General features: G+C 43.9%; 1 protein-coding gene across 20 annotated transcripts in view; it reads right to left on the bottom strand.

The window, feature by feature from the left end:
- Positions 1 to 16574, bottom strand: part of DOCK9 (dedicator of cytokinesis 9) — a 279214-nt gene that overhangs the window by 142133 nt on the left and 120507 nt on the right. For all 20 annotated transcript variants that reach the window (XR_009049021.1, XM_057707550.1, XM_057707546.1 and 17 more), the window contains one exon: positions 8799 to 8915. Coding sequence is in view for 19 of the 20 variants with exons in the window: in XM_057707550.1 (XP_057563533.1) it covers positions 8799 to 8915 (117 nt within the window). In the remaining variant the exon portion in view is untranslated. The remainder of the gene's footprint in view (positions 1 to 8798; positions 8916 to 16574) is intronic.

Raw genomic sequence — 16574 nt, 5'->3', positions numbered from 1 at the left:
AAACCAGGTCATACACTGCCTGTATGGTGGGGTAAAAAAAAAAACCTACTTCCCTCACCAGGCTGTCTTGAGGAAAAATGAAGAAAATGTCTAAAGTGCTATGTAAACATAGAAATCAACCTGACAAGTTTCTACTCTAATGGTTTTCACAGGAGGCACCGCAGGTCCCCGGGCTGCCCAGCTGCTGGGGCAGCATCTCACCGCACCCTGGGTGAACGCCCCAGCTCCCTAGCAGAACAAAGAACGCACAGCAACCATGTCCCCAAGAGCTGCATCCCATGCATCATGGCAAGGGGCACCCTCCACTGAAGCGTGGGCCTTCTCTGCTTGTAACAGAGCGTGGGGACCCAGAGGGACACCCGTGGGCAGCGGGGAAGCCCGGAGTACCCACCTGGATGCCACATCAGCTGAACCTCGCTGGTTACAGCCAGACTGTCCTCCTACCCTACAAGGCTGCCACTTTCATTTAGAAAGGATGACATAAATCAAAGTTAATAATGGTTCTTTGATATATTTCTGTGTTTGCTGATGGAGAATCTGATATAGAAGCTGTTTTTCAAAAGGAATTTTCCCTCTCACCAAAAGAACACTGAACTGGCACACTTCCAAGGCTGATATTCCTTTCAGTTTGGTGAGCTGAACACAAAGGTTTTAAACAAATTCAGGAATAAATATAACAGTCAAGGTAATAATAATAACCAATGTTCCTAAATCACTTTCTTTTCTGTTGCATTTCCAACAAGAAAGGTTACAATATATATCCCCTTCCAAGGGCCTAAAGATGCACCTCAAGCTTACATTATTCAAAATAGTCATCTGAGGGGCTATACCCATAACTTACTTCTTATTTCAGTTTGATTTTATATACCGTTTAAATCGGTAGACCTGGTAGCCCCTTCTCCCAGCGCCACCTTTCATCCCCCCAGCTCCCCCACACCAAGCACTTCCGCTCACTCACTCTCAGGGTCCTCCCATGTCCTCTCTTCCCCATCCAACACCCACCTCTGAACACTCCCCACCGGCCGGGAGTCCTGAGGGGCCCAGCGGCTACACTCCCCACCTCTGCCGCTTTAACCCCCATCCTTCGTTTTTTCTTCTCTGTTCTCAAACTGTTGACATTCCCAACACGGCTGATTTCATCAAAATCTTAGGTGGACAAAGCCCAATTTTGGTCCCCGCCCCCTCACCACCTCCATTCAACAAGTATTTCTTAAATTTCTACTCTGTGCCATGTGTTCCCCGTGCTCGGGAAACATCAGTGAACAAGACTGAGATCCCCGCCCTCCAGGGGTTCACATGAATACACAATAAACATGTGAGCACGTTAGAAGCGAGTAAGTGATATGGTGAGAAACAAATAAAACAGAGCAAGGTAAAGCGGACAGGGAGTGCCAAGGGGGTGGAGGGCACGGCAGCGGCAAGGGCCTCACCGAGAAGTAAGAACTGCAGGAGGGCCTGCGGGAAGGTGAGGGAGATCTGGGTAAAGAAGGTTCTGGGCAGAGGGAACAGCCTGAGAAGAGGCCCTGGGGCAGGAGGCTGCCTGCAGTGACAGAGGAGCCCCAAGGAGGCCAGTGTGGCTGCAGTAGAGAGTGGGAAGGTGACCGCCCGGGGAGGTCGTGGCAGACAAGATCACGGCCACAGTAAGGCTTCAATGAGGGCCTCTGAACACAGGGATGAGGTCACTGGGTTTACCTTTAACTTTCTTTTTAAAGATCACTCTGGCTACTCTGTTAGGATAGACAGGAAGAGGGCAAGGCTAGGATCCGGAAGACCTCACAGGCGTAACCAAGGTAAGAAAGGACGAGGGCCGTGGCCGTGGTTACAGCAGTGGGGGTGCTGACTGAGGACTCTCTCTGTTACACCCTCCCCATCCCATGCCCTGCACCCCGCTTTCCAAACCCTCCTGACTCTCCCCCAGGCTGCTCTTACCCTGGGCCAGCCTGACATTAGCTCCCTCAGCCCAATCTGCCTCTAAATTTCTCAAACACCCAATCCTCTCCTTCCCATTCAGAGAGAGCATTCACTTTCCTTCCTCCTGAACTCTTCCTGCAAAGACCCTTCATTCCACCCCCAGAGAAACCCCTAAAGAGCCTTGCTTCAAAATGTACACCCAAGAGCTTGCATTTTCAATCTCCTTCTCATTCCTGGACTTCCCTTCCTAGCCTGTTCTCTCGTTTTCTCAGTCCTGATAAAACCTCTTGCTGCTGCTCTGAGTCACAACGATTCCTCCCCTCTGCTACCATTTAACACCAACCTCTGTGCCCCACACACTCACTTCTTCAGCCCCAGCAAGAAAGGACCACCACAGGCAGCGATGCCCCAGCTATCGGCTCTGAGGACCACTCTCCCACCTCAGCAGCAGGAGCGCAGGGCCATCTGTTCTTTTTGCCTGCCTTCTTCAAACTCCTCTCGCTGCCTTCCAGGGCCCCACAGTTTCCTGGTCCTTTTTCCACGTTCTGTCTCTGATTCCCACCCCGCTTCGTAGGTGAAGGTGCTTCCCAAGATGCAGTCCCTTGAGGGCCCTCTCACGCCCTCGGCCCCTCTGGCCGCTGTCTCACATTTCTATGGGTGAGCCCAGATCAGTAACTCCGGCTTCTCTCTCAGGTTGGACTTCTGCATTTCCAACCACTTAAAGGACCTGGCACCTGGACGCCCCACGATCTTAAACTTAATGTTCCAAGAACAAATCCCCACGCAATTCAATCTGTCATGATATTAGTCACATTCTCCTTCTTATTATTAATATTTATTCAGTATCACCTCTCCTAAGTTTTGAGCAATTCGAAAGCAGGAACCCCGTCTGAGCCGTTTGCACAAGGAGTGTAACTCTAAACTATATGCTAAATAAATACACTCTTCAACTCAGCTGATCAGTGCTCTCCGAAAAATAAGCTTTTCTTTTTAAGATATACTTAATGATTAAAAAAAAAAATTACCTGTCACTGTTTTCTGCAAAAGGCAGAATTCTTGACCTAGAATTAAAACCCTCATCTCCTGAAGGACCGGCCAATGTCAACTCAGAAACATTAATTATGCAGATTTTTCAGGTAGGTTCAATTCTAGACATGAACTAATATTCCGAAAACCACAATGTTCACAGAAACTGACATTGTTGGCCACTGAATGCAGACCGATAAAAATTTTGAGGAACTTTATGAAAAGAACACTTTCCAATAAAAACTCCAAAACAAAGTACTGAGATTATTTTTTGGCAGCATATAATAAAAAGCAAGGACAAAACACTGTGGAAAAAAAACTCTTTTCAAAAGGACAGATGGGAAATGAGATGAGGGACTTTCATGCCCTTTGTAAGTAGCGGGGCCTGGTTTCCTTTTCAGGTCCATGGTTTGTAGATCATTATCAGTCTCATGTAAGCAGAAGAGGAAAAGAAACAGAGGAAAAATTAAAATCAGGATGTTATTTCCAGGGAAATGGATTAACCACATTTTTCGATACAATGCTGAGAACACTCTAGGATTCTCCTGTACCTAAACATTTCCAAAAGTGAAGATTTCTAGAGTTGCCAATGATTAATAATTTTCCCATCCTTCCCTTTAAATTCTCTTGCTAAAGCGGTCTGACATTGATGATACACCATGAAACGTCAGTCAGTAGGGAGAGCACCTGAGAGTTACTCTTTGCCCTGACTTCCCACACGGCTTCCAGGAAGAGAACAATTTTACGTCTGTATAGCACAGAAATCCTGTAACACTCTGCTGTTGTTGGGTTTTTTTTTCTCATTGCGGCATAATATCTGTAAAATTTACATCTCAACCATTTTTAAGAGTACAATTCGGCAGCATTAAGAATATCCTCATTACTGTACAGCCATCACCACCATCCGCCACAGAACTCTTTCCATCTTGCAAAACTGAAATCTGTAACCGTTAAACAATTAACTCCCCATCCCCCCTGCTCCAGCTACTGGCAACCACCATTCCACTTTCTGTTTCAATAAATTTGGCTATTCTAGGTATTTCACATACAATATTTGTTCTTTTCTGACTCGTTTCAATTAGCACAATGTCCTCAAAGTTCATCCATGTTGTAGCATGTACTGGAATTTCCTTCCTTTTTAAGTCTGAGTAGTATTCCATTGTGCATATATACACAATTTATTTATCCTTTCACCCATTGATGGACACAGGTTTTTTCTACCTTTTGGCTATTGTGAATAATCCCGCTAGGAACGCGGGTGCACAAGCATCTCTTTGAGTCTCTGCTTTCGATTCTCTTCAGCATATCCCCAGAAGTGGACTATGACATGCTCTTTTGATGTCTTTCATACAAACTCTATCCCTTGTTAGTTAATTTCAGACACCAAAGTCTAAAGTCTGTGAAATATAAAGGGTGTCCCTAAATTGCCTCCCAACATTCTTTTTCACTATTTACTACCTTTTCCATATTCTATCACTTTACAAAACTGCACAAACATTAGTAAGCCGTGTAACAAGCCAGGATACAAGGAGCTCAAAGCCAGCTGCAGAGTCAGTGGACTGATGGCGGCACTTAAGACTGTCACCACCAACAGCATCATCCAGTAAAGGACCTCCACCTAGAGGAGGAGACCCTTGATTGGAAATCCATGGCCAGACTCACTTCAAATGCTATGTCTCTGACAGGAAGGGAGGAGTCCTGGGCATCACTTAACAGTTATGTTTAGATTTGTCATTTCTTAAGCAATGAGTCAACTAACTAACCTTTCTTTCTTTCTTTTTTATCTTTCTGGCCTCACCACACGGCATGTGAGATCTTCGTTCCCTGACCAGGGATTGAACCCATGTCCCCTGCGTTGGAAGTGTGGAATCTTAACCACTGGACTGCCAGGGAAGTGCCTCAACTTACTTTTCTCATCTAAAATATTTTAATCTTAAAGGTTATCATCTATGCCTAATTGCCTGTTAAAGTGTATCTATTATTTACCCACAGAAAAGTAAGTTCTCAGATTTTTTTGCCAAGTAAACTTGAAGGGACCATTAGCCACCAGAAAGCGTGTTCCTTTTATAACTTTGTTTCGATTCCATTTTATTTTTATTTCAAAAATTATCTAAGGTTCACCAAACCAAATCACTGACTCAGCAAAAAGTTTTACAAATCTAGTCACTGGCACTTCTACATGGGCTCAAAGGTATTCACAGTCACTTCGTGAATCAAAGAAAACTACCTAACTAATGTTCATAATAACTTCACAGATTTTAAATGAAGCCAGAAGCACCCAACTGTGGCATCCCGCCTGCAAAGGTCACGCAGAGGTGGAAGTGGGTGGGTGGGGAGCGAGGCGAGAGAGGCACCAGCACAGCCCCTTCCTCTGGCTGGGGCTGCAGCACAGGTGGTTGGGGACACTTGAACACAAAAAGCAGGAGAAGCCATTACTGAAAAGCTCAGGACAACGCAGTTAGATACACGTGCACAATGCACACAGTGTATTAGAGGAACTAAGAGAATGAGGGAAAAAATTACTGTGGACTTGAACAGCTTCAGAAGACAAGGGATTTGAAGTGGCCTCAAAGGCTGAGAAGGTTCCAGAAGCATGGGAAGGAAGAGATGATATTGCCGGGAAGGGGAACCACGAAGCCAGGGCAGAGACAGAACAGAACGACCCCAAAGCACCAGGGTCTGATTCTGAAACAACAAGCGCAGTCAGCTAGCGAGGGCCGTACGAGCCACAGCCTTCCTGCCCCAACCCTGGCAGGTAGAACTACGCTTCAGGAATATTCTGAGACCTGAGAACTGTCCTTTTGTCTTTTTAAAATTCATATCGACTTCCTGTCTCCTGGGGCTTTTTGTTTTAAACAACTCTTCTCCCACCTTAGACAAGTACACCCAACAACAAACCTCTCCGTAAGGCTCGTTTTCAGAGAACTCAGACGTCCTTAAGGGCTGACCAACACCAACAGGGCTCTACACAACCTGTGCAAATGTATCATCACTATGCACACCTACAGCTCAGTAAATTATCACTTAAATATATCTGACAGGACTTCACACCAAGTTCTATTATCTTAATAGGTAACTAATATTGTTTAACTAGCAAGTATAGGATTGCAAAGCAACCCCACTATGCATTTTGCTCACTATTTGACCCGTTTCCTAACCAACTTTCTACCTTGTTTCCATATGAAGTAAAATACTTCCCCTTGATCTAATCTGTTCCCTTGGCCCCTAATAATACAATAATAATTCTGCTCCCACTCTGCCTAAAAATGCAGGGACAGACAGAAGGAATCTGTGACATCACTAAGACATTTCGCTCATGCTACTAACTAGACAGTTATTAAAATCATCAAGACAATTTAGCAAGAAAGCACACAACCTTACCCGATTAGAATACAGGAGTCTCCTAGAAAAAAAATAACAGCAGCCAAACTGCAATGTGGCCCATCACAATTACTGTGATGGGGATGAAAGCTGAAATTCAAGCTCCTTAATCTTTAAAAAAACTTCCCCCAAACAGAACTTAACACTGTTCATTCAGTCTTGGCCAGCAAAACGTCAGTGAGTTCTTTGCTGTTCCTAGAATATTTGTGTTTGGTATTCCCAGAGAAGTTGTTACAGGCAAAAGGGGACAAAGGAGTTTTTCTCAAAGTTTCAATCATCTTTTTTCTACAACTGCTTAAACATCCACAGTTCCTTGTCCGTGAGATACAAGATGAAATTAAATTAAGTGTATCTTATTTCTGTGCTTTGTTTGCTTCTTAAGCAATTTTACCTCAAGTTTGCAAATACAATTTTGCATTCTAGGCTGCAAAACTCAAAATAACTTTGTTACTCGAAAGAAGAATGCATACTTCATGCTTAGAGAAACTTGAGATAACCTTTAGCTTCCTCAGAGCACACTACAGGAAAAATGTGTCAACATGGAGTACAATTTGTAATCATCTGATTTAACTTCTCATGCTAACAAATGATGCTAACAAAAGGAATCATTCGGGGGTTTCCATTTTTCATCCTTTAACTGGGGGAATTCTTGTAATTCTATTCTTGTAATGAAGCTTTCAAGGCATCATATTTGGGGACATGGTCTGAAACCATTTATCAGTGGAACATACGCTGGCAGCAACATCCCACTAATGGTCAATTTCATTTCCGTGGCATTCCTTATTTTTCAGGAAAGAACTAAAGAATCATCATTTTCTTCACATGTATCTCTAACAAGTTAGAAAAAAATGAACATTTGTGAAAATTCTCACCTCTGTTCTAAACTGGAAGCTCTTAAATGTGGTGGGGAAAAAAACTTCAAGGAATATAATTTAACAACTGTTATTAACATGGAAATTTCTAAAGACAATTCAGTACATAAAGAACTGTAGGTACAACAGGTTATGTTCTGGGGAGTGGGATTAAAAAGAAGGTGGTAGGGGAGGATTTTAATGGCAAGTGTTTCAATAGTGCCTGTTTGTTTGTTTGTTTGTTTGTTTGTTACAAGTATGTACTAGTTTTTAAAATTAAACAACAAAGAATGAAGGAAGCTCTAAAAAAAATAAGGCAGTTTAATTCACAAAAGACAGGTCTTGGATGGTAACGGCATCAGGCTGAGAAGCATCAAGGTAGAGAAAAAGGAAGTGCCAACATTAAGTCCCAGGAGAGCAAGGGCAGTAACCGGAATCTCCAATAGACAGAGGTGACTCCAGGCATCTAATCCTACTGCAGTTCTGTCACTCCTCACTGGCCTCAAAGCTCTTGTCGGTCACTTAGCCACAGGCCATAGTCTGAAAGGCTTCAAGCAACAATCTAAAGAGCAGCTCACAGCGGCAGCTGTGCTGAGTCCCTTGTTGGCAGCTACTGAGCTCCCAGAAACTGCACCTGCCACTGCATCAGTGAGGTAAATGTTCGGACATTCCTGGATGTCAGGACCCCCAAACTCTTCTCTGTGAGCCCACACACAGTTCAGGGCCTCTCTCAAGACAGTCTCCCAAAGTGACATCCTAAAAGGATGTATGACAAAATCCTCCACTGCTTCAGAGCAAATCCTATCCTTAAGACTCTAAGGCACTCGGCAAAACCCCTAAATTCCTCTTCAGACAAATCTGCTAAGACATAGGAGGCACTTATGTCTACAGAATTAGCTCAGAGCACGACACTTCTATTAAAGATAAAAGATATACACTTGAAAAAACATTTGTGTTATACCTGTAAGTGTGTTTTATATATGTGCATATGCATGTATTTGCGTATATGCATATACATACATATGTAACATATTCATATCTGTGCATGTACACATACACATATATGCAAAAATAACATCAATTAAAAAATCAACTCATGGGGACTTCCTAGGTGGCACAGTGGTTAAGAATCCGCCTGCCAATGCAGAGGACACAGGTTTAAGCCCTGGTCTGGGAAAATCCCACATGCCGCAGAGCAACTAAGCCCATGTGCCACCATTATTGAGCCTGCACTCTAGAGCCTGTGAGCCATAACTATTGAGCCTGTGTACCGCAACTACTGAAGCCTGCACGCCTAGAGCCTGTGCTCCACAACAAGAGAAGCCACTGCAATGAAGAGCCCACACACCACAATGAAGAGTAACCGCCACTCGCAGCAACTAGAGAGAGCCCGTGTGCAGCAACGAAGTCCCAATGCAGCCAATTAATTAATTAATTAATTTTAAAAACCAACCCATGAGGGAATGCCTGGAAGAATATAATGACAATACTTTTCTCTCTTAAATATCATCTCTTCATCTTTTAAATTTCCTAAATTAACTAACCAAACAATAAATCTAGAGATAGAAAAGAAATGATTGTAAAGATCAACCACGTGGCTCTATTTACAGACACTTAGAAGTTACCCACCTGAAAGTCATCATAGGGGAAGAGTAGCATCTCCCTTAAACAGTCGTTCAGGATCTGTGTCTTCTTTTGGACGATGACATTTTCATAGTCGAGTGGCTCAATCAGCTTTGGCTTGGCCTAGAAGATGAAGACATAAGCAATTGGAACACTCTTGTAGATAAACGCAACTTCTTAAGACTAAAGAAGTTAGTTTTACATCCTCCTCTACATGTTTCTGTATTTTCCAACTTTTCTCCAATGAGAGTGTGTCAGTTTGCTTTCAGGAAGAATTAGAAACGAGAAACAAGTTGTCTTCAAAGGAACAGAAAACACCTCATGGTCCTCATGGTTGTCTGGTTATTTAAGCACAAAGGAGGCGATGGAGTCTGGTGGAACTTCCAGTCACATCTTTGGTCACCCCTGGCTAGGTCAGTCCCCATCTAAGCCTTAAACTTTGCCAAAGCTGCCCTACTTGGGGGTCCAGCCACAGTTTGGCAATGAAGGCCAGTAGCTCCACACATGACCACCTTTTCTTGGCCCTGGGCTTAAAGCATCCACAGAGCTCACTATTTTATATAAAACTGTGGAACTCATCTCTGAGCCTCAAAATATCCCTGTCTAATCTGAACTATCTATATACACTTACATATGCAACACCTGATCACAGAGAAATGTGACCTGGACCAAAACCAAGCAAGCATGGGGGGAAAGTACTTAAACCAGGGCTTGGGGGACCCCCAGGGGTAGGGGTGATCATCCCTGGTATGCACTAATCAGAAGAAAGAGGCAACGAGCAAGTGGGGAAAGAAAAGAGAGAATATGCCTTTTCTAGCTATTTCCAAAGTTAGTCTTCTCAGTAAAAATCTCATCTAGTTCTAGTCATTGCCGCAGTGTTCAGTGATCACTTCCCATCTGCAAGGCACTAACTGGGCTAAGTCAAGGATAAACACACATTCAACTAACTATAGCACAGCATGCCCAGTGTTAAAACAGGCAGGCACACAGTCAGCAGAAGAAAATTCATTACATCAATAAATTCATAACTGCAAGATTATTTTTGAAACTATTAACAAAAAATCATCTGATACAGGACTTCTCTGGTGGTGCAGTGGTTAAGAATCCACCTACCAATGCAGGGGACACGGCTTCGAGCCCTGCTCTGGGAAGATTCCACATGCCACGGAGCAACTAAGCCCACGCACCACAACTACTGAGCCTGTGCTCTAGAGCCCGTGAGCCACAGCTATTGAGCCCATGTGCCACAACTATTGAAGCCCACGCACCTAGGGCCCGTGTTCCACAACAAGAGAAGCCACTACAATGAGGAGCCTGCGCACCACAATGAAGAGTAGCCCCCGCTCACAGCAATTAGAGAAGGCCTGCACCCAGCAACGAAGACCCAATGCAGCCAATAAATTAATTAATTAATATAAAAAAATCACCTGATACAATTTCCACAAATGCTCTATATATTAAAATGACAATTCATACATAGGAAATATATTAATAAAGACATCTGGTATATAGCATCTAAATTAGGAATTGTGACTGAGACTGCTATGTGTTCCCCAAATCAGTCTCCCTTCCATCCAAATAGAGCTGGACTACATTTCCGGCCTCCCCATGGTTAGGTGTGGTCATGTCACTGTCTTCTGGCCAATGGCACGTGAGTGGAAGAGACATGGCCATAGGCTACCAAGCCTGGCTCATAAAAACCTCTCCTGTAGACTGAATGTTTGTGTCCTGAAAACACATATGTTGAAACCTAATCCTGAAAAATAATGGGATTAGGAAATGGGACTTTGGGGAGGTGATCAGGTAATGAGGGGATTAGTGTCCTTATAAGTGAGACCTTCACGAGTTCTCTTGTCCCTTCCACCATGTGAGGGCACCGCAAGAAGACAGTATTCACGAACCAGGAAGTGGATCCTCACCAGACACTGAATCTGCCAGTGCCTTGATCTTAGACTTCCCAGCCTCCGGAACTGTGAGAAATAAATATCTGTTGTTTAAGCCCCCTTCTACTGATATGACAGCTGCCCAGGCTGGCTGAGACAGCCTCTCTCCTCTGCTCTCTCCCTACTCCCCTCCGCCAGCAGCGTGCACAGGATCCAGCAGTGGACTCAGTGGGCCTGAGGAGAGGGGGAAGGAGGGAAGGAGTCTGGATCCTGAATCACCCTGCAGAAAGCTGCCTGCTTAAAACAGGCACTGAGATAACCTGTGCACAAGAACTAAAGCATCTACTGTGTTACGCCAGTGAGGTCCTCAAGTTTCTTAATGAAGCAGTCAGCTTGCTCTGCCTAATACAAGTATAAAATGCTCATATTTAACCTCAATGACTTGATTTAAGTAGATACTACAAAGATATCAAGATACACTGAGAAAAAAACAGTGCTCAAACAAGTGCACAATTATCATAATTGGGCAAAGGTACATGTGTAAATATGTACACATATTTAAACGTGTAAATATGTGTACATATGTAAAAATATACACAATCAAAAAAAATTAAAGCTATCTTGTGAAAGTGTAGGTAATTTCTTCCTCTAAAATATTTGTAATGTTAAGCTGTTTTTATATTCAAAAGAGGCCAAAAAAAGATTTACACAAGTAACTGTTTTCAAGTAAGAACTGTTACAGAAAACAAGAGTATTCTCCAAAATATTTTAACTTAAATCATTTCCTCCTTTATTTTAGTTTATGATGCTGCATATAATCCGTCTATAGGTGCTTGTTAGCAAAATGGATCCATACCACAACTAGTAACATTCTCTTTAGGAACCATGACTATATTCCTAATAAAACCCAAAGAGGCACATAGCTTTCTACAGTGACAGAGCTCAGGATTCTGACAGCTAAACTTCCATGACAAAGAAGTCAGCAGGAGAGAGACCGCAGGATAGAACAGACACTGCGTCCCCCCCTGCCCTGTATGGTTTCCAGCACATGACTGCAGCCAGGGAAGCCCAGAGCGGGTGACCTAGTTTTCCAGCCCTGGGCCGCCTCCACAGGTAGGAACGGGCCCTGGGGGAGTCCTCAGCAGGGTGCCTCCCCTTCCAGCCCCTTCGCACAGGGCATCAGCTCCACTCCCTCCAGGCCACAAGGTCAAGTCAGACCCCTCTATCAGAAAACTGCCACAGTGTTAGCCCTCGTTAGCAGAGGGCGCTGGAGGGACACTGCTGAGAAAGGGGCTTTTCTCAGGCTCCAGCGTTCTGGGGTTATTTGGGGGGTTCTGTTTTTGTTTTCTTTTGTTTTGTTTTTGCTTTGTTCTTTCGGCCCAGCAGCCACTGGGGGCTTTCTGTGAGAGACCCAGGGGTGCATACTCCCCAGAAGCTGCACGGGTGCCCCAGCAGGTGGTTCCCAGCCCTCCAGCCTGCAGCTCCCCAGCAAACTTCGTCACCGTTCAGACACCGGGGCCACACTCCCTCCACTTAGGCCTGAATCTCAGTCTTGGGTGCAGGTTGGGGGTGGGGGGACCCCTGCCGGAGAGCTGATGGGGGACGGGGGCGTGAGGACACCCTCTTCCAAGCTTGCCCCTTCCTTGGTTCTCTGCTCCCTAGATAGACCAATCTTGCATTCTTAGAGCAGGGGTTGGCAGACATTTCCTGTGAAGGGCCGGAGAATAAATATGTTAACTGACTTACAGTTTCTGTCATAACTAGTAAACTCTGCTGTTGCAGACCAAATGCAGCCATAGGCAACAAATGGGCACGGCAGTGTTACAATAAAACTCTATTTACCAAAACAGGCAACCCAGTGATGTATGTCATTATTTCAATAAAACTGGCAGGGGGCGGGGGGGTTAAACAGCCAGATTTAGCCCAAGGACAGCAGTTTGCTGATACACACTTTACAGTTATCCTTACTCCCTAGTAGCTGATCCCCTTTTACCAATTTAATAATTCTTTATATTAATTTTCCACGTGCAATCCACTCATGTGTTTCCTGCCTCTGGACTAATACAGACAATATGTTTACATCTTCTTAAGTGCATTTAATGACAGTTCTCACCATCTGATTGAACTTGGATTTCTTAAATGTTGAATAAATGAAAACTACACACATATTCATAAATCAGTTTTGCTACTCAGCACACCAAACAATGCTTTTGTTAATTAGATGAACTATTGCTTTCCCTGAAGGTATCTTGGCAGTACTTAGTGTCATATTGTAGGTATTAGGGTTACCCTGCTTTTGCGGACCACTGTTAACTTCAAGGTGTTTTCACACAGATGATCACACTTAATCCACTGTTAAATGAATTAAACACGGAGGCCATCAGTCTGAGGTGGCTCTAATGCCCCTGGTAGCAGCCTACATAAGCACACTGAAATGTAAGCCTGTAAATGCCTCAAGGTGATGAAGTCAAAATACTAAGCACAATCCAGCACAAACGGCCAACGAGGCTTTGAGTTAGAGCCAGTCGATAATTCCTTTCTTTGCTTCTGCACTTTTGTTTATATACATCTCTTCCCAGACTCTATCATCAGAGCGTTCCCAACCACTGGGTATTGGGGTGTTGCCCAATTCAAATTGATTTTTGCTCACATAAACTCTTGAAATGTTTATTATGTCTCTGTTTATCTTTTAGCACCGCTAAAAGGTAGGCATGGAAACATCACTCCATGCGTCAGACAAACAGACTATCTGACTGAGGCTGGAAACTAAAGATGGTGAGTTGAGCGGATTGCCTGAAGCATCCCAGCAAGTCTCCAGCAGACACGACGGAAACGCAGTCTTCTGCCAATCAGAACTCTTCCCTCTCCAGGCTGCCTTGTTAAGAGGCTGCGCTCACCAATGCTTAAACCATGGTACATATGTGGAGAGTTTATCAGCCAACGTTTCTGTTAAAGACGGACGATGCAGAGACGGTTCAAGATGGCGGAGGAGGAGGAGGTGCGCTCACCCCCTCTTGCAAGAGCACCAGAATTACAACTAGCTGCTGAACAACCATCGACAGAAAGACACTGGAACGCACCAAAAGAGACACCCCACATCCAGAGATAAAGGAGAAGCTGCAATGAGATGGTAGGAGGGGCGCAATCACATTAAAATCAAATCCCATAAATGCTGGGTGGGTGACTCACAAACTGGAGAACAGTTATACCACAGAAGTCCACCCACTAAAGTGAGGGTTCTGAGCCCTACATCAGGCTTCCCAACCTGGGGATCCAGCTATGGTAGAAGGAATCCCCAGAGAATCAGACTTTGAAAGCCAGCGGGATTTGATGGCAGGACCTCCACAGGACTGGGGGAAACAGACTCCACTCTTGGAGCGCACACAAAAAAATAGTGTGCTCACCAGGACCCAGGGGGAAGGAGCAGTAACCCCATAGGAGGCTGAAACAGACCTACCTGCTGGTATTGGAGGGCTGCCTGCAGAGGTGGGGGGCAGCTGTGGCTCACTGAGGGGACACGGACACTGGCAGCAGGGGTTCTGGGAAGTGCTCATTGGTGAGAGCCCTCCCAGAGCCCGCCATTAGCCCCACCAAAGAGCCTGTAAGCTCCAGTGCTGGGTAGCCTCAGGCCAAACAACTAACAAGGTGGGAACACAGCCCCACCCATTGGCAGACAAGCAGAGTAAAGTTTTACTGAGCTCTGCCCACCAAATTGGATTAAAGTCTTACTGAGCTCCGCCCACCCAGCCCTACCCACCATCAGTCCCTCCCATCAGGAAGCACTCAGGAGCCTCCTAGATAGCTTCCTCCACAAGAGGGCAGACAGCAGTATCAAGCAGTATCAGCTGTATTTCGTTCTGTGGAACTGAAAACCACAGCCACAGAAACACAGAGAAAATGAAAAGGCAGAGGACTTTGTACCAGATGAAGGAACAAGATAAAACCCCAGAAAAACAACTAAATGAAGAGGAGATAGGCACCCTTCCAGAAAAAGAATTCAGAATAATGATGGCGAAGATGATCCAGGACGTTGAAAAAAGACTGGATGCAAAGATCCAAAGTTGCAAAAAGAGTTTACCAAAGACCTAGAAGAATTAAAGAACAAACAAACAGAGATATGCAACACAATAACTGAAATGAAAAATACACTAGAAGGAACCAACAGCAGATTAACTGAGGCAGAAGGGCGAATAAGTGACCTGGAAGACAAAATGGTGATAATCACGGTTGCGGAAAAGAATAAAGAAAAAAGAATGAAAAGAACTGAAGACAGCCTAAGAGACTTCTGGGACAATGCTAAACGCACCAACATTCTCATTATAGGAGTCCCAGAAGGAGAAGGGAGAGAGAAAGGGCTGAGAAAATATTGGAAGAGATTATAGTTGAAAACTTCCCTAACACGGGAAAGGAAATAGCTACCCAAGTCCAGGAAGTGCAGAGAGTCCCAGGCAGGATAAACCCAAGGAGAAACACGCCAAGACACATAGTAGTCAAAGTGACAAAAATTAAAGACAGGGAAAAGTTATTAAAAGAACAAGAGAAAAAACAACAAATAACATATAAGGGAACTCCCATAAGGTTAACATCTGACTTCTCAGCAGAAACTCTGCAAGCCAGAAGGGAGTGGCACGATATACTTAAAGTGATGAAAGGGAAGAACCTACAACCAAGAATACTCTACCCAGCAAGGATCTCATTCAGATTCGACAGAGAAATCAAAAGCTTTACAGACAAGCAACAGCTAAGAGAATTCAGCACCACCAAACCAGCCCTACAGCAAATGTTAAAGCAACTTCTCTAGGCGGGAAATATAAGAGAAGAAAAGGACCTACAGAAACAAAAACAAAACAATTAAGAAAATGGTAATAGGAACATACATATTGATAATGACCTCGAATGTAAATGGACTAAATACACCAACCAAAAGACACAGACTGGCTGAATGGATACAAAAACAAGACCCATATATATGCTGTCTACAAGAGACCCACTTCAGACCAAGGGACACATACAGACAGAAAGTGAGGGGATGGAAAAAGATATTCCATGCAAATGGAAATCAAAAGAAAGCTGGAGTAGCGATACTCATATCACATAAAATAGACTTTAAAATAAAAAATGTGACAAGAGACAAGAAGGGACACTACATAAAGATAAGGGATAACCCAAGAAGAAGAGATAACAATTATAAATATATATGCACCCAACATAGGAGCACCTCAATACACAAGGCAAATGCTAACAACTATGAAAGAGGAAATGCAAGGCAGAGATAGAGACACAGATGTAGAGAACTAACATATGGACACCAAGTGGGGAAAGCGGGGAGGTTTGGGAGGGGAATCAATTGGGAGATTGGGATACCAAATTGTACACTCTAAATATATTCTGTTTATTGTCTGTTAACTGTATCTCAATAAAAGTTCTGGGAAAAAAAAGACACATGCACTCCTATGTTCATTGCAGCACTATTTACAACAGCCAGGACATGGAAGCAACCTAAATGTCCAACAACAGATGAATGGATAAAAAAGATGTGGTACACATATTCAATGGAATATTACTCAGCTGTAAACAGGAATGAAATTGGGACATTTGTAGAGACATGGATGGACCTAGAGACTGTCATACAGAGTGAAGTGAGTCAGAAAGAGAAAAACAAATATCGTATATTAACACATATATGTGGACTATAGAAAAATGGTACAAATCAACCGGTTTGCAAGGTAGAAATAGAGACACAGATGTAGAGAAAAAACATATGGACACCAAGTGGGGAAAGTGGGGAGGGTTGGGGGGATGAACTGGGAGATTGGGATTGCCATATATACATTACTAAAAAGAAAAAAAAAACCAAATTGTACACTCTAAATATATGCAGCTTATTGTCTGTTAACTG

This window comes from Hippopotamus amphibius, chromosome 14 (assembly GCF_030028045.1).
Source record: "Hippopotamus amphibius kiboko isolate mHipAmp2 chromosome 14, mHipAmp2.hap2, whole genome shotgun sequence".
NCBI classification, from domain to species: Eukaryota; Metazoa; Chordata; class Mammalia; order Artiodactyla; family Hippopotamidae; genus Hippopotamus; species Hippopotamus amphibius.
Note: the sequence above shows the minus strand (reverse complement) of the source record. Positions and strands in the feature narration are given on the sequence as shown.